General features: G+C 38.6%; 3 protein-coding genes and 1 long non-coding RNA gene across 10 annotated transcripts in view; 2 read left to right on the forward strand and 2 right to left on the reverse strand.

Annotated features, from left to right (window-relative positions):
* Positions 1–1,155: 1,155 nt before the first annotated feature.
* LOC128677578 (uncharacterized oxidoreductase YjmC-like) lies at positions 1,156–12,300 on the reverse strand. 2 transcript variants are annotated; one of them, XM_053758527.2, is made up of 10 exons: positions 12,190–12,293; positions 11,403–11,447; positions 10,726–10,889; positions 10,126–10,314; positions 9,639–9,754; positions 3,668–3,766; positions 3,002–3,088; positions 2,604–2,712; positions 1,738–1,898; positions 1,156–1,416 (listed from the first exon to the last, which is right to left on the reverse strand). In XM_053758527.2, the coding sequence occupies exons 3-10, from the start codon at positions 10,874–10,876 to the stop codon at positions 1,255–1,257; spliced, it is 1,074 nt and encodes a 357-aa protein (XP_053614502.1). In that variant the 5' UTR covers positions 10,877–10,889; positions 11,403–11,447; positions 12,190–12,293; the 3' UTR covers positions 1,156–1,254. The 2 variants fall into 2 exon arrangements, with proteins under 2 accessions (XP_053614502.1, XP_053614500.1); XM_053758525.2 differs by lacking the exon at positions 11,403–11,447 and having other exon boundaries at positions 12,190–12,300.
* An 830-nt stretch (positions 12,301–13,130) lies between these two features.
* LOC128677393 (uncharacterized protein) lies at positions 13,131–19,525 on the forward strand. Of its 6 annotated transcripts, none has more exons than XM_053758171.1 (9): positions 13,131–13,290; positions 13,908–14,070; positions 14,316–14,504; positions 16,020–16,135; positions 16,611–16,709; positions 17,213–17,299; positions 17,594–17,702; positions 18,103–18,263; positions 18,763–19,525. In XM_053758171.1, the coding sequence occupies exons 2-9, from the start codon at positions 13,920–13,922 to the stop codon at positions 18,925–18,927; spliced, it is 1,077 nt and encodes a 358-aa protein (XP_053614146.1). In that variant the 5' UTR covers positions 13,131–13,290; positions 13,908–13,919; the 3' UTR covers positions 18,928–19,525. The 6 variants fall into 6 exon arrangements, with proteins under 6 accessions (XP_053614146.1, XP_053614150.1, XP_053614148.1 ...); XM_053758175.1 differs by having other exon boundaries at positions 18,774–19,525; XM_053758173.2 differs by having other exon boundaries at positions 13,151–13,285.
* A 712-nt stretch (positions 19,526–20,237) lies between these two features.
* The window catches only part of fdl (fused lobes), a 76,372-nt gene continuing 71,635 nt past the window's right edge, over positions 20,238–24,974 (forward strand). Inside the window, exon 1 of the mRNA XM_053758169.2 lies at positions 20,238–22,003. The gene's annotated coding sequence lies outside the window, so the exon portion shown is untranslated. The remainder of the gene's footprint in view (positions 22,004–24,974) is intronic.
* LOC128677395 (uncharacterized) lies at positions 22,380–24,023 on the reverse strand. Its single transcript, XR_008405523.1, has 2 exons — positions 23,986–24,023; positions 22,380–23,193 (listed from the first exon to the last, which is right to left on the reverse strand). It is a non-coding gene; the product is annotated as an uncharacterized LOC128677395 (long non-coding RNA).

Raw genomic sequence — 24,974 nt, forward strand, 5'->3', positions numbered from 1 at the left:
ATTGATGGAGTAAACTTTGATTGCGTGAGAATCGTGCCCCAGGGATCTTTTATAGGTATACTTACTTGCAGAATGCCCATACTAATATTATAAATTTGAGTGTGTGTGTTTGTTTGTCTCTCTTTCACGTCTAAACGGAGCATGTAATGAGTCATTTTCATTCATTTTTGATGTGTATAGATAGTTGGAGAACTGGAACTCTCCAGACAAAGCTAATGCGGACAACATATGGTTTCGAATACTTTATCGTTTAATTGTGCATTCTATGGATTTTTGAAGTGATAAAATGCCTGTGAACGTCTGATTTCTGAATAAATGATTTGATTTAAGTAGAATAAAGAGGTGTTTTTTTTTTCGTATAACGTTTTTATATTTATGACCATTGAACAGCTGGATGCAAGATTATTACATTCATTTCATCAATTAATTCAATGTAGAGAATTTAGTGTATTAAATCCCTGACATGAGTAAGTAGGTATTAATTTATCCTTACCAAATATGGTCAGACAATTTGTCTTCATTATTCTTCGCGAATGGTAGATACAAAATAATTGTGGGTACTTAAGTACAGTACTTACAGAAAATTAATAAAATGTTAAACAACAAAAAATATAATTGAATAATCATATTTCATTATAGTATTTAAATGGTAGGTACCTATAATAACTCTCATAAGTATATGGGAGCAAAAACAAAATACCCTGTCAATACAAAGAACAATGAATTCCGTGTACAGTACAGTATAGTGACGATACTGGAAATAAGTAACTATGAACAACAATTTTCTTGTCAAATTTATTCAACAGCAGCGACGCCGTCACCTCCGTATAAATTTGTTCTTCGGTAACACTTTCAAATTAGTTTCAACATTTCTAATCCTAATCACATTGGCTGATATTATTACTTCTATGATAGTGTAACTTTGAGCACCTAAGTGTCAAAATAACCCAGGCCATAAAGTCGGTAACATGTGTGTAACGCCCCTGGTAACGCCCTGGTAAAGCAGGCTTACATAGGGTATCCCATCATGTGGGTATTATGCCTGCTTTGTATATCTACAAAAAAAAAACTAACCTTTTGTGACTCGTCGGGTCGAGTATCCGCCTTTTAAGACTTGCTTGCTTTTGATCATCAGTTTTAAAATAAAATGCAAAATAACAGATATCGCTTTACTTAACCTTCGTTAACCAATAAAAAAACAACAACAACAAAAAAGTAATAAACAGAACGTTATTCCATCCGGCCAGTATCAACCTATGCGACGACCTGCAAAGGTCTGACACCAACAGTGGCAGCCACGGCGTTGCTAACGTCGACCTGCCTCTGAGCATAGACAATCGTCCCACGTGATTTGGTCTTCTCTGCATTTATGCGCTCCTTGTCACCGGGAGCTAGCACTGGTAATGATGGGTCCACCTTGAATAAAAAACAATAATGACATTATCTGTACCTAATTCAAGGAAGGAAGAAGAAACTGTCAAATGTTAGTGCTGATACAGTTGAGTTTTCCAACCGAACTATGAGAAACCAAAAATTTACCATGTTTCAACTGACTCACTTGGAGACGTGGATGTCTATTACTAAGACGCCTGTAAACCGAAAGGCCCCAGGTTTGAATCAAAGTCGTTTCACATCAATCTTATTCAGTTAAGTTACCCCAAGTTGAAGGGCTCCATCCCTGGAACCATTATTCGACCTGATAGCGTTGATACCAGTTGGTGATGTTCAGTTACTAACCGGTTGTAAGTTCCTATACGTTCTCAAGCAGTCTGCTACTCTCTCCGCGAAGCCTGGCGCGAAGCACTCAGGGTTGATTACTGCAAAGCACTGCCCTAAGTTAGGTGGTCCTTCTTTACTGTCGAGGGCCCAGCCTCGTATATTGTGCGTTGCGTTTGCCCCTGAACATAACAGAAAAACATCAACATAATAAATCAATATATAAAAAATCTGCCGTAGAGCCCAAGGGTAGTACCGCCTCCTACTTTTTCGTCTCCACTTCGCACGGCCGTCACCATCCCTCCCTATAGTTGTCAGACCATTGGAACGCAATCATCCTTAACGATATCAAGCCGGTATTTCTTTAGTCCTGGCCCTGGCAAGAGGTCAGCACGATTTTCCTCTAATATTACACGATGTAAAATTACATAAATTGATTTTATGTAACAGACATGCCACCATAAAAGAAACCACATAAAATCCCAAGGCACATTTTCAAGAATAAAATATTATTTTACCCGTTTCCACAGTACACTACAATGTCACATTATTTTAAAATTTTAAATCTATATAAGTATATCTAAAAGAAACGCTGTTTATTAGGTTTCCATTTATATGGAAATTTAAGCATCTAAAATGGGGAAGAAGTGGCGAACGACGCTAAATCTTTTAGTACACCCAAACATTATCGGCGAACTCAGACAGGTACCGACGCTACTGAACTTACATTGCATAGTTTCTATATGAGATTTTTTTTTACCTCAGGTTAAAGCCAGCAACGTGCCTCGAAATCGCCAAAGTTCGGCGAACCGTACGCCGATAGCTTAGATTATCAAAGACTCTAAATTCTGTGGGCGATAGGTGTACATAGCCGGCGTTATACTCACCCGAGAGTCCGCTACAGAATACTTCAATCATGGCGCTGAGGCAGAACCCTTTGTAACCGCTGGTTTGCTCGAACCCACCCAAAGGCAACAGGTGACCGGTGTTGAACGCCTATACAAATTTCAACGTAAGTAATTAACTATAAAATGTAATAGAATACATTACACAGCGACCCAAATTAGATTTTTCTATTGGTTAGGCCTCTATCTCGATGTTTCGCCCACAAAGTTTTTGACAATTAAATCTTTGAAAATTTTGAATTTGGGATTAAATTATGTAATGCTGTTTTACAACGTTACAATATTGTGCGTTTCTATGTTTCTATGTTTACGCGATTAGTACCTACTTAATGTGGGCTGTTAAGTGTTGTTCATTTGTCCATTTATTATTATTATCTCACCAATTGAGCATCGCTTGTAGTCTTCCCATCGGGACCTAAAGCCCATCCATGAGGTATGGATTCTCCTTTATGAATTTGCACTTCTATCTGAAAGAAAACACACATTGCTTGTTATCGCCACAATATAACCACATAAATAGTTCGTAAAATTTATGTAAACATAAAATGTACTTTATTACTTTTACCGTTTATTTAACGAATCAACGACGAAAGTTATTTATCTGTATGTCTGAACGTGTGCTTAGCCCTCAATGGATACTATTGTTTATTATTTGGTTTAAATCTTGGTTTGAAATCACGATGGATATACTAGTTATTTGTGGAGTCTCCTTTTAATTGCAACCCGCAAAATGCGCGCAGATGCGAAACTGCTATTTATGTTTATGCCCAAGCAAACTTTTAAACCGAGTTTCTCAATTCCTTTTTTACGGCCTGAATGTGTATTAAAAATTAAACTCATTACGTAATTATCCTCACACATATTTTGCGAATACAATAAAAGAAAAGACAGAGAAAACAATAAAGATGTGCGTATTAGAAATGAGAAGAAACGAGACGTGACGTTGTATGGAAGTCTTCTATCTCATGTGGTTACGCTCGTCCGACGTCTTTATAGTCTTCTTGTACTTTGAATGAAAGCTAATGAAATACGATATCGTAGGTTACCTTCCCCATAGCAGCAGTGGTGCTGGCCATGTCGACGCCCAGTGAATCGCCGTCAGCCGCAGGCGCGAACATTGCGACAGGGTTTGTGCCACACGCACGCTAAAACACAACAAAATTCATACTATACATCCGTACTTGATCCTACTAATATTATAAATGCGAAGATTTGTGAGGATGTTTTTCACGCAAAATCGAACGATAATTATGAAATTTGGTACACAGGTAACAAAAGCGAAGCCCCGGAGCGCAGCTAGTATTATAAAAGTATGTCTGTCTGTCTGTTCCGCTTCCACAGCTAAACCGCAGGACCGGTTTTGATTTTGATGAAATTTGGTACGCGTGTAGTTAAACTTTAAAATCAACTCCCAAATAACAACTGGGGAATCCTAATTTCGGGTTATGTTGACCCGCTTTGCCATCAGTGCCATTAAAAGCAGGTAAAGGCTGTGATGTATGTAGGTTAGTTTATAATAAATGGTGGGGGGTAGTCTAAGTAGCTTGGTTGTGAGATGTCATTTTATAAACCAGTCCGGAATAAATGCTTGTTACGTACGCCCGTGTTTCAGTTAGCTCCGCGACACCGTTATCCCTCAGGACTATCGACCGCTATATCACATTGGCGAACGAGGATTAGTACCAATATTTACGCGTGCAGGTTAGACATCGCAATTATGTCGATGGGTAAAGTGCGGGAGTTCGACGTGAAGAACGGGGCGTGGTCGTCCTACGTGGACAGGCTCGAGATGTACTTTACAGTGAACAGTGTGAAAAATGAACTAAAAGTGCCTACTTTAATTGCGGTAATGGGTGACGAAGCTTACGAACTATTATCGAATCTAGCCAGCCCTAAGAAACCAGCGGAACTAAGCTACGAGTGTGCGGTCAGATTATTACGTAATCACCTCCAACCGACCCCGTCGGCACTGGCAGAGCGGTTCAGATTTCGGCAGAGAAGGCAAGCGGCGGACGAGAATGTGGCAAGCTACGTGGCGGAATTAAAAAAGTTGACACGCTATTGTAAGCTGGGGGACGGATTAAACGAAAACCTTCGGGATCAATTCGTGTGCGGCTTGAGGAGTGATCTCATCCGGCAGAGGTTATTTGCAGAGGATGACACGCTCACGTTTACTAACGCGGTGAAGTTAGCCAGCTCATTAGAAGCCGCGGAACGCGACGCAGCTGCGGTTGACGCGACAGGAGCCGCAAGCCGGGAGCTATCGGCGGATGTGCATGCTCTGGCGGTCAGCAGCGGCAAGCAGCGGCGGGAGCCACGGGCGGCGGGCCGAGCCGGGCGCGGTACACATGGAGGAGCGGGAGCGCAGCGGGCGGAGGTCGCCGGAGCGAACCTTAGCGGCAACAAGATTGCGAGGAGTGGCAGTCGGGATACACACAGTGGACAATGTTATAGCTGTGGGGGAGTGGGCCATTATCGGGAAGAGTGTCGATTTAACCAATACACCTGTAGCAAGTGCAAGCGGGTGGGGCACCTCAGGCGTGTGTGCCCGGACCAGAGGCAGGGGCGAAGAGCAGCTGTACACTATGCCGCAGGAGAGGAGGAGCCAGAGGACGAGAATCTGGACAGTCGCGGGGAGGATTTTCACCACTTATGCCTGAACGATTATAAGGCGGTGAGTGTGCCCGTTGTCATAGAAGGTCATACAATTTATATGGAAGTGGATACTGGTACGGCTGTATCCTGTATAAGCCGAGGAACTTATAATAAATATTTAAAACATTTAAAGATTGAGGCTAGCAACGTCATTTTAAACTTTTACGATGGTTCTAAGCTTAAGCCACTAGGTGTCATTAGACCAACTGTGAATTATAAGGGTGTTCATAATAATTTAGAGTTATTTATTATCGATGGAGGGACGACCTCACTGTTAGGACGGCAGTGGTTATCAGAATTAAAAATAAAGTTACCAATGTTTACAAATTGTAATAATATGATAGGTGCAGATAAGAGCCATATACAAATGGATCATGAGTTGAAAAAATTGTTCAACAGATATAAGGAATTATTCAGCGGAGGTTTGGGCACATACACGGGGGGCAAGGCGACTCTGAGGGTTCGGGAGAGCGCGGTACCGGTGTTCCACCGCGCGCGGCCGCTGCCGTACGCGCTGCGCGACCGCGTCGACGCGCAGCTCGATCAGATGCTGCGCGACGGCGTCATCGAGCCCGTCGACTGCTCCGAGTGGGCCTCACCTCTCGTACCGGTAAGCAAGGCTGATGGTTCCTTGAGAATTTGTGCTGACTACAAAGCTACAGTCAACCCGGCGCTTGTGGTAGACCGCTATCCGTTGCCAAAAGTAGACGATTTGCTGGTAAGGTTAAGTGGGTCACAGTTTTTCTCAAAAATTGATTTATCTCAGGCCTATAATCAGGTTTTGTTAGACGAAACGAAAAATCTCACCGTTGTGAATACCCATAGAGGTCTGTATAGGTATAATAGGCTGGTGTATGGCTTAGCATCCAGCGCCGGGATTTTTCAACGAATAATGTGTAAATTATTAAATAATATCCCTAACGTCGAAGTATTTTTAGATGACGTCATAATAGGGGGCCAAACTAAAAGGGATCACTTGCAAGCAGTTGAAGCTGTATTTAGTAGGTTGCATAAATATGGACTAAAGTTAAAAAGTAGTAAATGCGTATTTTTAGTTAACGAAGTACGTTATTTAGGTTATATTTTAAATAGGGATGGTATAAGAACGGATCCAGAAAAAATTCAAGCCATTACCAAAATACCTCGACCAAGCTGTGTAACAGAGCTGCGTTCGTTTTTAGGTTTAGTAAATTTTTACGCAAAGTTCGTTAAGAACATGAGCACAAAGTTAGTTCCCTTATACGAATTACTTAAAAAAGGTTGTACATGGAATTGGTCACAGCAGTGTGAACAAGCGTTCACAGAGGTTAAACGACTTTTGGTTAGCGCGGAAGTTTTGATGCACTATGATCCTAGTCTGCCGCTCATAGTGACCTGCGACGCGAGCGCGCGGGGCGTGGGGGGCGTGCTCTCGCAGCCGAGTAGGTGCGGCGGCCGCGAGCGCCCGGTTGCCTATGTATCGCGCACGCTCAACGATGCCGAGAGAAATTATTCTCAGATACATAGGGAAGCACTTGCTATTATATTTTCTGTTAATAAATTCCACCAATATTTGTACGGTCGTCGTTTTACCCTACGCACCGACCATAAGCCTTTGGTATCGATACTCGGACCACATACAGGGATACCTACCATGGTAGCTAGTCGGATGCAACGCTGGGCAATAATATTATCGGCTTATTCGTACGATATCGAGTACGTGCGCACCGACGAGAACGGAGCGGACGGGCTGTCGCGGCTACCTGTGGCCGCCGGCGGTAAACAGATGAGTCATGCGTCTAGTAATGCACCGGCGCCCGAGCAAACGTATTTACATTTTATTCAACAGGAACTATTGTTAGACTATAATGTTATTAAAAGTAAAACGTCGCGTAATCCGCTTCTCGCTAAAGTTTTGAGTTATTTACGAGACGGATGGCCGTCGGATTGTGAGATTATGAGTATGAAGCCGTATTTTAATCGTAAAGACGGGTTATACGAAGAGTTAGGGTGCGTTATGTGGGGTCATAGGCTGGTAGTACCGGACGAGTGTAGGGAGAGGGTACTACGCATGATTCACGAACCCCATATGGGAATAGTAAAATCGAAAGCTTTAGCTCGCAGTTATGTGTGGTGGCCGGGGGTGGACGAGGACGTGGAGCGGTTGTGTCGGGAGTGCGCGGTGTGTGCCTCGCAGGCGGACGCGCCGCCGCGCCAGACCCCGCGAATGTGGCCCTGGCCAAACCGGCCCTGGTCTAGAGTTCACTTAGATTTCCTAGGACCAATTTTTGGCAAAACTTACCTGGTTCTTGTCGACGCCATGTCTAAATGGATAGAAGTTTGTCAGGTTTCTAGCACAGCGGCAACTGGGACTATAGGAAAGATTAGCGAATTATTCAGTAGATGGGGTTTACCTAAACAGATAGTTACAGACAACGGACCGCCGTTTTTTAGCGCGGAATTCGCTAATTTTGTGAGTAGCCAGGGTATTGAGCACATATTTTCGCCACCGTACCATCCGGCTTCAAACGGTTTAGCGGAAAATGCTGTAAAATCGTTAAAAAGAGTTATTAAAAAAGCTAGTGCGGAGAAACAAGACATAGATAAAGCCTTGTGTACGTTTTTGTTGCATTATAGGAATACTGAGCACTCGACAACTGGGGAAAGCCCGGCTATGTTGTTACTAGGCAGACGGTTACGTACAAAATTAGATGCACTGAAACCGAATAGGGAGGGTAAAGTCAGGGAAGCGCAGCAACGTCAAAAGGTAGCGGCAAAAGGAAGTAATAGGGAGCTTAGGCCAAATGAAACCGTATGGTATAGGCAGTACTTAAAGTCACAGAAGTGGGCATCGGGCCAGGTGGCCGAGTGCGTCGGGCCTAGTAACTATAAGATCAGGGATAAGCATGGGGAGGTCTTACATAGGCATATCGATCAACTGAGACGGAGGACGGGTGGACGTTCATCGCTCGCTTGCCCTGATACAGAATTTAATACCAGCCAAAACGAGTCTAGCACAAATTCTGAACCACAGATAGCCTTGCCGGATGCGGGGGATGCGGCCCAATCGGAGGAGATAAACGACGAAGCCGGGAAGGCTGAGACGCCCCTTAAAGGGTCGGTAGTCAGTGGGTTGAACAGGAGGGATGCTCCTGCGTCTCCCGAGTTCCAGGACGCCTTGCCAACTGTGACTACACCACCTCCTAGTCGTCCTGTACGACAGTGTAGGTTAAGGAAAATGTAATTAAGTTTAAGGGAAATTTTATGTTACTTTTATATTTTAGATTTAAGTTAGTTTAAATGTAGCAAAGGGGTTTTTGTACGTAAGGGTTGATTGATGTGGGGGAATGTGATGTATGTAGGTTAGTTTATAATAAATGGTGGGGGGTAGTCTAAGTAGCTTGGTTGTGAGATGTCATTTTATAAACCAGTCCGGAATAAATGCTTGTTACGTACGCCCGTGTTTCAGTTAGCTCCGCGACACCGTTATCCCTCAGGACTATCGACCGCTATATCACAAAGGCTTTGCCAAAAGTGTCTCAACTAAATAAAAATCTCGACCACTGATTTATCGATTATATTTATTCCAATCTACTCAATAGTTAGAGATATAGATAATAACAATGTAAAAGCAAATTTAACACGAATATTCGCTTAAAAGCCCCAATTCATTATCTTTCTTCCATTACAATAGTTAACTTTCTGAGATAGTGATAGGTTTATCGGAGATATCACTGTGAGAGGTATTATCAAGATTTTCTGTGATAACAGAGAAATGCATTAGGTAGATTTAGATAAGTGGTGTAACATCACGATAACTAAAAATATAAATGGATTTTAGAACTGAGAATTCATAAATTACATCGCAGATGTTTAATCAATAACAAAAATTCCCGTAATGTGAGTAGTGATACTGACTAGGGTTAATAGTACCGTTAATGGTCCTATTAACCCTAGTCAGTGTCACTTGTATTATTAATGGTACTATTGATCCTAGTTAGAATCAGTGTATCGCTATTGGTACGATCTTTTCACCTTGCTACGACTAAACAACAAACGACGTTTGAAATAGAAAATACAATTTTCATTGCTAAACAGCAAAACTTTAATCCCAACTAATATTATAAATGCGAAAGTAAGTTTGTTAGTTTGGTACCTCTCCACGCTTATCTACTCATCCAATCAAGAAGATTGGTTGAGTTTTCTTTTACATAATGTAGTTGAAGAATGGAGAAAAATAACTGCTCGCGTAGGCAGTGGAATAGGAGTACGCGTAGGAAATACACAAGGTCGAAGCCCCTACGATTTTTTATTACGCAAATATTAATATATATAAATATTAATATAACAGCCATTCCGACACGAAGACGAATTACCTCTTACCTCTTTAGACCTAGTAGGCACCATGATAGGCGAGGAGTTGGTGAAAGCCATGCCGATCAGCCCCTGTCGCTCCGCCTTCAGAGCCCACCATCCGGCCATACCGAAGTGATTGCAACCTGGACATTTCAATTGTTCAAATTTCGTAGAGTACAAATTCCCGGCTATCCGCCAGGTTCTGGATGAGCGGTTAAAACAAGCCCAAGAAGTTAAACAGTATTTTTTGTTTTAATCGTTATTTTGTTTTATATTTTGGTATTATGTCTTCAAGGATGATATATGCATGTTAATGGCCTGACAATGGATCTGTAAAGTGACGTGTAAAGTGTATAAAAAAGTAGGAAAACTGAACGTAGGCCCCGACCTAGAGTGTAGGACGTACCAGTGTCAGAGGAATTAATAGGAAATTGGCTTAGATTTTTTTATACCGGTCCGATCCGTATTACTATCTTTATTTTTCAATTAAATTTGTAGGCTAGAGAAATTATACCTTTAGCAGAAACCCATCCCACTCCAGACTCCTTAGCTTTTCTGATAGCTACATCCATGCAGAAGTTCCCGACAGTGGCTCCCAGGGCGTTACCTCCGTCCACCCAGGCTGTGGCTGCCGATTCCTTCAGGATGACTGGTTTGGCGTTGGGATCTGTTGCGCCTGACTTTATGTCGTTTATGTATAACTCTGAAAAATGTTTTCATACATAAATTGCTATGCCTTCCTGTTTCTATATAGTAACTGAAGTCTATGGAAAAAGTGAGTATTCTATGTAGGTTAAGAACATATACATTTTATAGTCAACATTACTTTTCAGACATGTCTGTTATACAAATATAGAGAAAGATCAGCGCTGTCAACTTATGCAAAGCTACAATAAAAAGTGTACAAATGACAAGTAAAGTACATAGCGTGGCTTATTTCGTTTTCCGTTCGCAAAGGGGTGACGCCACAGCGGAACTCTTCCCCACCCGTCTGCCTCAGCCTCGCGTATCGTCACACAATTGTATACAAATGAAATAGGTATACAAAAATGTCTCCTATTTGTTTTTTCTTTGTGGATACTTGTAACGATATAACATACCAATATAGTCTTACCAAGTCTATTCAGCCCATGGCTGTAATGACCCGTGACGTCAGCATGGAGCAACAGCTCGGCATGAGCCTTCGCCTCCGCGACCGGAGCGCCGGCCCCCCTGAGGCAGTCCTCCATGAACCTCTGGACCTCTTCCAGTCGCACTTCAGGCATGGCTGTGGTAAGTCTGAAGAGAGTAGACACTTTATATGCGCGGTGTCGATGTCGGTACAGGAATGGAATTTACAGGATGCTTGCTTATGAGTATATCTTTCTTTCTGTATTCTTTTGGCGAAGCATTTGTATGATAATTTTTGAAGGTTTTAAAAAAACATGTCTACTTATATTAATTTATAGTCCATTAAATCACATTGTTTTACTGGCTAAATATTAGAGATATTGATTAGAAAACTGTAAGTTTGAAAAACAAATTCTACATACTGTAAAAGTAATTTAGCTGGTTTTATTCTGGCAAGAAATGATGACCTTGCGCCACTTCGTACTAGGTTTAACTCTCCGCCGCCGAACCTCTGGTTAGCACAACGCGGCTACCTACCTTTTTTAAACATTGCTTCTTGAATTAGAGTTGAATTAGAAGCAGAGGCCTTTGCCCAGTAGTGGGACACAAAATAGACTTATAAAAAAAATTGGTTTTAAGATTTTGTTTTAACTATACATAGGTATATAACTAATAACTTACTTGTGATATTATACCCGCCGCGAAACCACCACTAAATTTATCACACTACCAGGGAACAAAATATAAAAACATGGACTAAGTTGTATTTTACCACAAACTTTACGTGCAAGATCTTTACAAAGAACAAGGAAGATTCCTTATGAGATTTATCAACAGAATGCAGAGTAACCAAATGTGATTATAGTTATGATAATGTCAAAGTTTATCGATGTGTATTGTAAACGGCTTATTTGGTTACAAATAAATTAATATTCAAATTTACCGATTTTTGTTAATGCTATACTGTTATCTTGAAGATGAAAGTAACACAGGAGTACAGAGAAAAATTACTCGATATAAAATTAAGGAACTAAGTGATTCGATTGAATGAATAGAATATCTAAAATTAATACAAAATAATCATCCTGTATATAAGTATTATAGTCTTCTACGAAGAAAGTGATCATGTTCCAATAACCACGGAAATTATATGGGAAAACAGTTGATATTTGATATATAGAGAAATTATGTGTGTTACGTATAAATAAGTTTCGAATCGAAATGAAAATGTTTTTAAGTCGGTATGGTTCAAGAAATTTTAATTAATGACTTTAAATTAAGTACATTTCGTATCACGTAATTATTATAATACTTTTAATGACTTTTGTCTCGGTGTAAATATATAACATTTTCAAAACAAAATCCGAACTTCGAGTTATTTAATCCGTCTTCGAGTTATGAGAGTAGATGTGACTATATACATTTATGTGTGTTATTAAAGTAAGTACATACAATAGTTATAACTTACAAAATTGATAATTAATTTAACACAATTTACAGTTTCGGTGGAAAATTAAACTTTTAATTTTCTTGCGTCTGAACGGTGGCGGCGCACTAATTGTGTAAGTACGTTTCCAACACTTCAAATATTAATTTATTTATCATTCAACTCTTTATCTTTTCATACATAATTATATAATGAAAACAATGTAACTGTTTGTATTTTGATAAGTACTAATGTCGTGGCAAATATAAGTTTACCTTATCGTATTTTCAGTTTATAATAAATAACTTCATAACAATTTACCTATGTACATATTTCTTATTTCTTCACCGGTATGTCTTTTAAAGAAAATAAGGATAATTGTCATAGAAAAAATCTATAACTTTGTGAGTTTATTGGCAACAGGTGACATTAATTTCCATATATAATATAAAAATAAGTGTGTAGAACGCGATAAACTTTTCATAAATAATAGAATATTAACTCAAAAACTACCGGACGGATTTTTGTATAGTTTTCAACAATAGATAGTGAAATTTCTAAGGAAGGTGAAAATTGTTTTGTGGTTCTATTCTACCCATGCGAAACCAGAAAGGCCGGAATAAAAATTACATTTTTAGTTTTATGACGACAAAAATTAGCAAATTTTTCTTCTGTTGCCTTTTATGACCTCACTACGCAAGAAATATCCCTGTCTTACCTTTTTAACTATTTTACATTATTTTTGTTTTCTTTTGAAAATGGCTGATCAGCTAATCGAACGTCCAATTAGCTAATCAGTGTCTTTTGGGAAACTTTGTAATCCATTTCGTGAAGTCCAAAAATTCGTGATGTTAATAAAAAATACTGTACACCTACATTATCGTCTCTATATTCTAATTACCCATTCAAGTAATGATTGAAAGTAGATAATATAGCCAGTTGAAATGTCAACCTGTTAACGTAATAAAAGTAAAGACATCACATGTCATAATCGGTCGAGTCGAGTATTCTGTTAGTAGTTTACATTGTGGAGGGCTTCCGAGCACACGTGCAGACGTTACGTCATACGTGGCCTTTATCGTGATTTCAAAATTAGAATTTATTTGTTTTCATAAATTATTCTCATTGTAAGTCAGTGGTAAGGTCAGTTACTTTCTTTTTATTTTTTAATTTTTCAACCAGCCCGTTTTGCAGCGTCTTTTGCCGATTATTACTTTTTCTTTTTTTCAAAGAGCCAGTTTTGTCTTTGCCGCGTCTTTTCCCGTTGTATTGTTTTAACCAAATTAGTTCTTATTTTAACTTACTTTGTGTTCCTATTCGAGCAGCATTGGAGATATTATTAAATTTATGTAACGTAACATTACGGATGCCAAGGTCGCTACCTGCTTTGCTGTTTTTAATAGGTTGTTTGTTTACAATAATCATTGACATTGACTCTATATCGCTTATGATATGATTCATTAAAATTTTAAGGATTCAATTCAAATGATTTAATGCGTTTTTCATACAAGACATATTTACGCTAATGAAAAGAAAGAAAGAAATGCTTTATTCGGCAAATAAAATAAATAAATAAGTAGGTCCCGATATAGAAGTTAGAATATTTATTTAGGCATATACATTCTGTTAGATAAAATTTTATAATAATTAGTAGGTAATTAGTATACTAAAATGAGTAATAACAGACAGAACACATGTATTTGTTTTATAATATGTAAGGATGAGGATGATTGATCATTTTATCATAGTTCACTTGACAGATAACCTCATCAATGGCGAAAGTGGTGACGTCAGAAGCAGTTAGGTTCATGGGCGACTGTCTGAAGGCGGTCGGGGCTTCGGCGAAGGCTGCCGAGCAGCAGGCCGACCTGCTCATCCAGGCAGACAAGATGGGGCATCCTAGCCACGGGCTTAATAGGTTAGGTAAGTTATTTATTAACTAGCAATCCGGCCCGGCTCCACTATCGATTGGTGAAAACCGTACAAAAATCCGTAAGCTTTTGAGGATATCGTATTCAAACAGACACAAACGCCGCAGACGCGACGGATTATTAAACAATAGTGTGTAGCCGGCATCAGAACTAAACTAACACGATGGGCATAACATTTGAGGTATCCTTTACATCTTTCCATGGTCCCGGTTAACATAGTTATTGCAATCTTTTCAGAAATGTACGTAAACGACATAATCAAAGGCGCTTGCCAGCCCAACAATAAGCCCGTAATACTAAAAGAAAACGCGTCGACAGCCTGGGTGGACGCCAATAACGTCTTGGGCGCCACAGCCAGCCATTTTGCTATGGACATCGCGATTAACAAGGCTATGATTACAGGCGTAGGATGGGTTACCGTCAAAGGTAAGTTATTGAGGTCTGATTAGTGAAAGTGAGGGATGGAGTTGAGGAGAATCGTGGACAGAAATTTCTTATACATGCTGGTAGGCGATGGTTGCATGCAAAATACATGTTTAATAAACCTACGTAAACTTAGATGTCGCATTATTCTATTTTGCTATGCCGAAACCAGTGCAGATGTCCGAATTAAGTTACGTTTAACACCATTGGTGAATACTTATCACTTATTTTAAACACCAGGATTTCCATATCGATCATTTGAACCAGCCAATTTAAACTATTTATAATTTCCAACGAACCAAATTTTTTATTATTACGAGGATATGCAATACATTATTTTTTAGAATCACCACTAAAGTAAGTAAATTTAAAATTCTCATTATGATGCCAAAGTTGATTTTTGGTTTGCTCCCAGATACTTGGAACCATTTTACAAAAAAAAATTGCCAAGACTAAATTGACAGAACAAAGACTTAAACATATTATGTAAGTTAAGGATATTGAAGTATTGATTTATTTATAAAATTGTGAATATGTACTTGTTTAACAATGCAATCATACAATTCAAGGTGGACACGTTTGTTTATTTTCTTAATTTTGATACAAGAACTAATTCCTAAGAGAGAGCCAGAACTATGTAAAATTTCGATCAAACTTACAGCGTTTATTTAGAATTTCGACTTTCACGTCATATTATTACCATACTTACTTCATTATAGTTAGATAGGTGTGCAATCGTGGGAGGATTGGAAGTAAAAATCCATGTTATTTGTATCAGTCACTGACCGAATGTATGTCTATCTTAACTATCTTATCTCTTGTTGTATACACAACCTACATAGCTCTATTATGATATAGAACTATTGATAATTATATTTGATAGCATGATGGCACTGATTATGTCAATCGAATAGAGTTTTATATGTTCTTCTGGTAAGGGGTATCTACTGCAGAAACACTCTTCATCGAAAACAATTTTCTTAGGAAAAAAAAAGTATACTGTTGACACAAAATATTAATTAATCCTGTTAACAGTTGTACGTGCACGAAAACCTAATGTATTAAATGACGTCATACTTCCACGGATTGAATCTAATTGCTTTGTTACTATTCAACTGCTTAATTGTAGTATGTCCTAATTACGGTTGAATGCGATGCGTTCTTTTGTATGTGTATGAGCGATACAAGAGAGTACAGGAGATGAGTAAAAACGTTCAAATTTCTCAATTGGACAAGTTATTTGGTGAAATCTAATAACATTTTAAATTTGCCGCCCTACTCGTGAATCCGCTACTGGTCCCTGGTTGATGTCATCAAAGACCATTAGTCTGGCAACTGAGGATGCTGACGACCGTGCGAAGTGGAGGAGACAAAGTAGAACGCGAACCTTGGGCTTCAACTCAGAAACAGAGAACAAAGCTCAGAAGCGAAAGAGTGCGGCGCGTTCTCCGTTAATTCATTTAAACTACTTTCGTGTTCACGGGATCGGAACTTTTTATAATGAATTTTATGTTTCAGGATCAAACCACAACGGCATGGCAGGTTACTGGGCTCAGAAAGCAGCTGACAAGGGTCTTATAGGCATGGCGTTCACCAACACTTCACCACTGCTGGCCCCCACAAGAAGTAAACAGGTTTGCATCCGATTTTAATGATATTTGTCACCGAGAGATTGAGGATAAATGAACAATAAACAAGTTATGAAGCCTGAACGTGATTCTTTGATAAGGAAAGAAAAAACTCTTTATTGAATCATATTCATTCCTTTTTATTCAAAATTTCAACTCATACAATTTCGATCGCGAAAGTTACCAACTTTATGTCGCAAATATTTCTGGAGACCATATGCCAATATTCCCTTGTTTCCTTGTATAGCTTATAAAATTTAATGATTTTTTTTTACTCATTTAAGCCCCACTGCTGGGCAAAAGCCTTAATGATCATAATTATGTTTATTCAGTATCAAGATACCCAGTTTTACGCCAAGTATGTTCCAAGTATATTCTCTAAAGGCCGACGTAATCCCATCTACAAGTTCAGTTTACGCCAGTGCTTCAAAAATATATAAGTAATCATTGACTAATGAGTTACATTTATTGACATTTTCAGTCAGCCCTAGGCACCAACCCTCTGTCCGTGGTGGCACCAGCGTCACAAGGAGAATCCTTCTACCTGGACATGGCCACCACAGCCGTTGCTGTCGGAAAGGTGAATATTGACCAAGTACTTTAGGTGCTAAGATAAATAAAGAAATAAATATATAAAGGCAAATCACACAGACTGAGTTAGTACTAAAGTAAGTTCGAAACTTTTGTTATAGGATACTAACTCAACGTTACTATATTCTATAATATATACAAATAGATAAACATCCAAGACTTAGGTCAATCTGAAAAAGATCATTTTCCATCTTGACCTGACCGGGGATCGAACCCGGGACCTCCAGTGTAGCAGTCTGGTATGATGACCGTCAGGTCGTCAAACCGACCTTCTTTACGACGTTCTTGACGTTTTTCTTAAATAATGGAATAACCGTGTTTAAATTTCAGATGTATGTAATAGATACTCGTATGTAGTGGTGCTAAGAAGCCCCAAATGCTGTGTCGTGAATATATGTATTTAGAAAGAATATTTACGACTTAAATTTATATAACTACGGGTGAATTATCCTAAACGACTTTTTCTGAAAAATTGTTTGTTTTATCAAACAGATAGAGATGCAACTAAGAAAAGGTGAACCCATACCCAGCGGTTGGGCGCAGGGACCAGACGGCAAGGAAACTACAGATGCACAATTGGTATGTGAAGCATGAGATACCAGCGAGTATGACCTAGATTACTAACTAGTTACTTCGTAAGAGAATCAGACCACCGTGGCTCGTTCGCTCTCAGACCAACGTGGAAGACAAGTGGAATTACTTGGGGTGACTTGGACCGTCAAATTTGACGTTGATTTTAGACGGCCACCGCGCCACTCGCCTTTAGATAAAATGGCGTAAATTACATTGCGTTTTTCTGCGCACGTTAAAGTCAATGTCAAATTTGACGGTGCAACCCACCCTTAATTGTTAAAATATTTAACTAACCCGCAGGCCTTTGACACAAGCTGCCTGATGCCGCTAGGCGGAGGTGAGAAGACGTCTGGGTACAAAGGATTTGGCTTGGCTGCCATGGTGGAACTGTTCTGTGGAATTTCATCAGGTAACTCCACCATAAGCTATATCGCAGAGTAAGTACTAAAGAAAAAAGAGACGATTCTTAAAATTCCATTCGCCCCATTAAAAATGAAACTATGTTTTGTCCAGTACAGCCAACAGCACTTCAAGTCACCCTGCATGAGCCTTTATGGTGCTTTATGGTAATAGCGGTGTTCTGTTGACTGTACCTATATATTTAAATTAAAAGAAAATGATAACAATGGAGTGAAACCCTGAGTGGCGCTAATGTGCGAGCACAAAGCACTGTACTACGTGCGTGCGTTGCAGTCTCATAGTACGAGAGTGATCCAAAAATTTAATAACGAACACACAATCACAAACTGGCTTTGACAGTAAAAAACATGTAAAATGGATAAGTCTCCTTGATTTCACAATAATTTCAGGTGCAAAGTATGGTCACCACGTGCGGTCGTGGTCGCACAGCGGCGCGGGCGGGCCGGCCGACCTGGGGCACTGCTTCGTGGCCGTCGACCCCGGCAGCTTCGCGCCCGGCTTCGGGGACCGCCTCGCCGACTGCATTCAGCACTGGAGGCAGCTCGAGCCGGTATCGTCATCATCCGTCTACCCTTATTTATTTTACCACTTCATTTTGAATTGATTTTGATGATGTACACGTGTTGTATGTACTTAGAGCAGCACATAGGGTTTTATCATCTTGTAAGTTAAATTTCGCTAGGTAGGTATTTACATTTTCCACATCGCTTAAGTATCCATAACAATAAGATAAGCACATGATAAGCATGACCAACTGGGCCACCCAGGATCGGCTCCCAACGAAAGAACTCCGCAACGGTTTACTGCACTTTGTGCGTAGTGCGACTATGCTATTTACAACTCACCGTCGAGTAGATTCGAAGTAAGACGTAGCTAACCAATCACTGCGCTGTGTCTCCGAATCGATTCGATATCGAAGTGACTTGCAAACCTACTTATACTAAATCCTTTGATTTTTTGTAACGTTTTGAAAGATCTCTTGGGCAATAAAAGCTTGCGTCAATCAAATACTCCTTTTTTTGTAAAAAAAACTTTTCTTTTTTTATCAGACGGATCCTAGCCTGCCAGTGCTAGCTCCCGGCGACAAAGAAAAGAAGAACGCCCAAGAAACAGCAGATCGTGGGACGGTATCATACGTCAAGCAGCAAATTGACTCCAGTGCGGCGCTAGCGAAGAGACTCAACGTCAAGCCTATGGAAATAGTGTCGGGATAACGGTCGCTTCCTTTAAAGACTGGCAAAGTTCATGAGCATTTCAAAAATGCATCAAGTGTAAATTTAATAATATGGACGTATTTTTAAGTCGAGTCTTGTAATATTCCACGTAGAGGTAAATTTTCATCTTCCCTTCAGGACATTCTTTAGCCTTATTGTGACTGCAATTTATATATTTCAGTACGTTAAAAAGAAAGATGAACTTTTATTACAGATTGTGCGCAAATCTGCAAATAATGATAATACCGATACAAGTTTAAATGTTACCTATGTACGACGACCTCGGTGGCGCAGTGGTAAAGTTCTTGCCACTGAACCGAGAGGTCCCGGGTTCGATCCCCGGTCGGGTCATGATGGAAAACGATCTTTTTCTGATTGGCCCGGGTCTTGGATGTTTATCTATATATGTATTTGTTATAAAATATAGTACCGGTTTGTTAGTATCCCATAACACAAGTTTCGAACTTACTTTGGGGCTAGCTCAATCTGTGTGGTTTGTCCTAATATATTTAATATTTAATTTTATTTAATTTAATAACCTATTTATTTTCGTACACATCGTCACGTATTACAAAAATAACTTGTCAATGTTTTCAAATTGTCCTTTTTTTTTTAGCAACCCTTTGTTCCACAACTGTAGCCTATGGGCAAGGAACTTCTAGACCTTCCTATAAGAGGAACGCTGACTCGTGCGTACATTGTGTCCTCCACACAGTAGATAGCGCTGTGGAAATGGAAATGTTGCGTGGGAATGTTGGGATAAAAAGTACCCTATGTGGTATTCCAGATTATATTTTACTCGTGTGCCAAATTTCTTAACAATCTTAGATTTTGCGTGAAAGAGTTACAAACATACATAACATACATACACATCATCCTCATAAACGGTTTTACAGAAATTCGTATCGTGGCTCTATGATTTTGGATTATTCAAGTCTCGCGGGCATTTTTTTATTACTTGGTCCATAGCATATAACATCCACCGAATGAATAAAAAATTCGAAATTTGACATGTACTTACAACTTTGCCTACTGATAATGGTAGGCATATAATTTGGCACCAATAAACCAAGCAATCATTTTTAACACTTTACCGATGCACTTTATGCCGGCTACACACTACCACCGTACTCGGTCAGATGCTGACGGGATTACATTGCGTAGTTTATATGAGCGCTTTTATTTACCACAATGAAAGAAAGAAAGAAAGAAAGAGAAATCATTTATTCGGCAAACACATAAAACCAACAATGTATACCGCAACGTTTGGAACACAGCACAGGCTACAGCTCTACCTGCAGTAGAGGCACAGTTGCAGGCAACAGCTAGTGGTATATTATGTAGTATTGCGCCGGCCCATCATTTCGAAAGCGGAACTAAGTACAAATCCCCGGCACTTAAGTTGAACAAAAATAGCGGCCGTCAGCACAGGTTTTCAGTAAAGGATTTTCCGTGGTTACCTGCGAAATTCAAATTCTTGATTATTTTTTTAAAATAAACATTCTCCACATTCTCAACATTTGTTGAATCAATTAAACCTAAGATGACAGCCGCCACTTTGGTTCAACATATGTGCCGCGAATTGTACAACATACAAGTACCTACTTTGCATCACCTCAATCATTGCCATTCATAATAAATCGTCATGAGCTCATAACTTGACCTTCAACTTTGATCAAATTCGCAACATTACCATACTAACATAACTTATATATAAGATTTTTAGGGTTACGTACCACAAAAAGTAAAAACCGAACCTTATAAGACGGGACACTTCGTTGTCCGTCTTTCCGTCCTTCTGCCTAGACTCTTCCTCAGGAACGGTCAGTACTCAGAATGCAGAAATAATATCAAATCAAAGAGATACTGGTATCAAGTAGAAAAACTAAATTTACTTTTTCAGCTGTGAAAATAATCAAAGTTCGAAGTCAACCTGAACAAGTCTAGCAGATCCTGGGCTCCGACGCTCAACGACTGAGAAATCCGGAAACAATGCGATCAAAAGATGCAACTAAAATAAGCGACATAAGACTAAATAGTTGCCCTAAAATTATATAAGCACTCTATATGAATTGGTAATATTAAATAGCTTTACTGTCTAGCCTAGCTAACTAGCGTACAACGTCCCCTCAGCCTATCACTTTGTATATAAAAGATTACATTGGATAAGTCCATCGTTGTATCTTTCTTGTATTATTTTAAATTTATATATGTTTTTTCTTAAGTTAAATATTACAATCAAACCAACAAAAATATGAAATTTAGCATTTTGCATCACACACTACAGTACATGTCAAAAAATCAATCTGAAAACCATAACCCCAAGTAAAGGGTTTAAAATAAAAACGAACTAAGAAAATACTATTGTGGCTTACATTACATAATATGAACGGAATTATCACTACAAGAGTTTTTTATCAGACAGCCCTACCCAGTCCCTAATACAAATAACGTGAATGTCATCCATTTGACGACGACGGCACATCACTATTGGCGTTCTATCTCTCTCACACAAGTGGTTTTCTCATATCTTCGCTCGCTCGTTCTCAGAGACCGGCGACCCAGCCAGCTAGCGAGCCAGTAAAAAAGTTTTGTTTTATCTGACATTTTGCTTTGCGTACGCAAACGCGACTGTGCTGTAAAATTCGTATTTAATTTTTTAAAATTAATTGTATTTAAAATCTTGTAATAAACAATACTGAAAATAAATTAATTTGGATCTTCCATCCCATAGGATCTAAACTAGTGACGTTTCTAAATTAATCTCGAGGTTAGATTTTATTTTGAAATCATTCATTGTTTTGTTTTGACCTACAACCGTGATTAATTTTTTTTTCTATCTTGTTTCTTATTCGAATTCGTAATTTATGAACTTTTCATTAAAAGTGAGTGACTGTGTAATTTGAAATTTCGTTTCAACCATTATTTTTCCCTGTGAAATCAATGAAAGTGATGCTGTGTTATGGTTATGATAAATCGTGATTTTTTTCTAAAAATAGTCTTTGGACGCTGTTATAGGGCAGTGTGATTGTAAATTTGGATTTCAAAGGACTTTCACACAACATAATTCTTAGTGGTAAGTACATTTTTATCAATATTTAACATGTAAGAATTAGGTACTTATCACAATCTTGTTTTGTATCAAAATATTCCCAGATTTTTTATACCTATTTGATGAATAGTGAGAAAAAAACATCGGCAATGAGTAAACTATAAGATGATAAATGTAGTAAACTAATTAATTTGAATTATAATTTATTTCCTCTGCAGACATCCCTCCCACATCCTATCCTGTCAATTCCAAGAATCAAGATTACTTGCTGCAGCTACATTGTCCTTATTCTGACAAGCATACATACCTAAGTACCTATAACCAGCCTAACCTATACCTGTTACCAGAATGCTAGAATCTGTAATTCATGGAAATTATTCAGTTCAATAAAATAAACAACTTCAAAACCCCATTTTTGTATTTCTATTTTTTAATTATTTTTGGAGACATGGTCAATCATTGTATACCTAATGAAGAACAATTAATGGGTATATACTAATTAATTTGCAATGCTTAATTACATAAAAGTTATGCTTCAAATTGATTTATAAGACTTTGATTATATATTGAACAATCAGTCAAGAATTAACAGTTTTGTTAATTGTGGTACTTACAGCTGAGAAATTATGGTATTGTCTGGAAAAGTACAACATGTTCAATACCTCACAAAAATTAAAAACAAAATTTTATTTGGTGTCTGCTAATGAGTTTTAGGGATTACATTTTCAAATATTTATTTTTTTAACCTGTTCGCTCTTTGGTGGGCAAAGGTCTCTCAACATTTTTATAAGTTATTAAATTAGAAATATACATAATTATATGCAACAAACAAAATTCTACAAATATATCTATGAGGATTAGTCCTATGAAACTAGTTTCAATCCAATCCAAATTCATTATTACACCAAATGAAAACTAGTTTTCACTGACGAAATCAATATCCTCACTCTAATTAAAATCTAACTCTTCTGGAATAATGAATGTATTTTCCCATTTAGTTCATTTTGACAATTCTTGTCTGTTTTCCATAACTGATTTTTTTTCTCTCAATCCGCTATCTTACATTATTCTTGATGAAATTGATTTAGAATTCATTTTCTTAATTACTTACACACCTTATAAAAAAAAATTAGATCTGTTGTTGTCCAGTTGCAAGTACTATTGATTGATTGTTCCTATTTTCATTGAACTCGAATCTCCAAACTTCCTTCGCTCTGAGAAACAAGAAAGAAATGGTAATTGTTATCAAAACACATGTGTTTGTCATTTTACTATTGTTTTGACTTCTGGAATAAGACAGTGCGCCTTCTGTTTATGGCTGACAAATGTCCGTTATGAAATAGTCATATTTTTTTACATCTGTGTATGAATGAATGGAAACTGTTTTCTCAGGTCATACAAAAAATATATATTTGGTGCATGAGAACACATGAAATACATTGTGCAAGAGGTGTCTTACTCTGGGTTTTCTGCGGACTAAGCCTGTTTTTCTGGATCTCTTTTTCCATGATTTGGTCTGTTCTTGTTGCCAACTGATAAATAGCTTTCTACCTTAGATCTCGGAATTGATGCCAAGATGAACAGAGGAGACTAGTCAAATCACTTACCACCTTGGTGTAATGAGACTAAAATTCCATTGTTTACCTATGTCACCCAAGTGCACAAATTGGAATAAACTGCCACAAACAGTGAGAACATTAAAATCGCTATGCTGATGATGATTCCTTTTTTACACATGTGGATAATTACTGTACCCATTTCTAATATGCCATGTATGGCCATGTAATTAACGAAAGAAAACTAGTCTTACATGGAAATCTATTAGTTTTCCCATTAAGTACATTGTTTTATTACTAGGTGTTCATCATTGGTTTGATCATCATCACCAATGATGAACCTGTGGTATTGTACACCTAATAATACATGCAAGTCATAACTTGCATGGATAGATTTAAAATTTATGACTCTCCTTGGTGGCCTACAGTTGATGGCGCAGACGCTGTTACCTCGTGTTTGTATTGCAGACATGAGCCAGCTCATGAGCCAGCTCATGAGCCAGCTCATGAGCCACTATTATCAATTACATATTTTATCGATTGCAATGTTTATCATAATACTCGAATAGATAACGATTCTTTAGCTGACAAATTTTATTATCGAAGTGACTTTTGCTTTCACTGCTCAGGCGTTAACCACAGTGCTTTTTTCACCTGACTGCATGCACAATTGAACACAACACACATTACATTGGCATGCTATATGCATCACTGACCTGATCTTAGTAGAAAGTACCCACCTACTTTATAAAATGTGTGTAGGTACCATATTGGTAGCTTGTACCTACATTCTTCTACTTTGCGCGTCGATGCTGACAACGAGAACAACTCAAATCATATCTTCCCGAAAATGGGCTTCATTCAGGACAAACGAGCATTGTTTGCGAATAGACACCACATTTTGACCACCACCAACACCGCATGTGTTTTCGAAGTTATCAAGCATACCCCATGGACTATCTTGACACAGGCCCACATGAGTAACGCAGTTAGTTAAGCGAGTTCGATAGGTCAGCGCTGTTCATAGCCAGGTGGCAGCTCCTCTCGCGGGGAGACCAATTCCTGAAATAGCTAGAAGTCTTGGCTGATTATCTTATCTATCACTGGCCAGCGATACAAAAAAAAGATTGATTCTTAGATTTTATAATTTCTATATTTTTATACATATAGTCTACATGTTCAGTCAATGTAGTCACCTTATATATTAAGACTTAAGTCAATGAAATTAAAATATATCAAATAGCACACTATAGTGCCATCAGCACTAGTGTTTCTTTTGACGTTTATTTACTTTTGTCGAAAAACAATTGACTGATGATGACATATTATTATTGTTATGCCAAAGCGAAATGGATACGCCAGATAAGTGATCATAAACATGGATATTCTATCCAGCCAGGAAGCAGTCCGATAAGTAACGGGAGCGCGGGCGCATCTAC

This window comes from Plodia interpunctella, chromosome 18, assembly GCF_027563975.2.
Source record: "Plodia interpunctella isolate USDA-ARS_2022_Savannah chromosome 18, ilPloInte3.2, whole genome shotgun sequence".
Taxonomy (NCBI): Eukaryota; Metazoa; Arthropoda; class Insecta; order Lepidoptera; family Pyralidae; genus Plodia; species Plodia interpunctella.

What these genes read in the sequence shown, in the direction of transcription:
- LOC128677393 (XM_053758171.1), top strand. Translation starts at nt 13,920, where the DNA reads ATGGCGAAAGTGGTGACGTCAGAAGCAGTTAGGTTCATGGGCGACTGT. An exon ending in CCACGGGCTTAATAGGTTAG is followed by an intron (nt 14,071 to 14,315) that starts GTAAGTTATTTA and finishes CAATCTTTTCAG; the next exon opens with AAATGTACGTAAACGACATA. An exon ending in AAACTACAGATGCACAATTG is followed by an intron (nt 17,300 to 17,593) that starts GTATGTGAAGCA and finishes ACTAACCCGCAG; the next exon opens with GCCTTTGACACAAGCTGCCT.
- LOC128677578 (XM_053758525.2), bottom strand. Translation starts at nt 10,876, where the DNA reads ATGCCTGAAGTGCGACTGGAAGAGGTCCAGAGGTTCATGGAGGACTGC. An exon ending in GGGATGGGTTTCTGCTAAAG is followed by an intron (nt 9,755 to 10,125) that starts GTATAATTTCTC and finishes TGAAATGTCCAG; the next exon opens with GTTGCAATCACTTCGGTATG. An exon ending in TGCCTACTAGGTCTAAAGAG is followed by an intron (nt 3,767 to 9,638) that starts GTAAGAGGTAAT and finishes GTTGTGTTTTAG; the next exon opens with CGTGCGTGTGGCACAAACCC.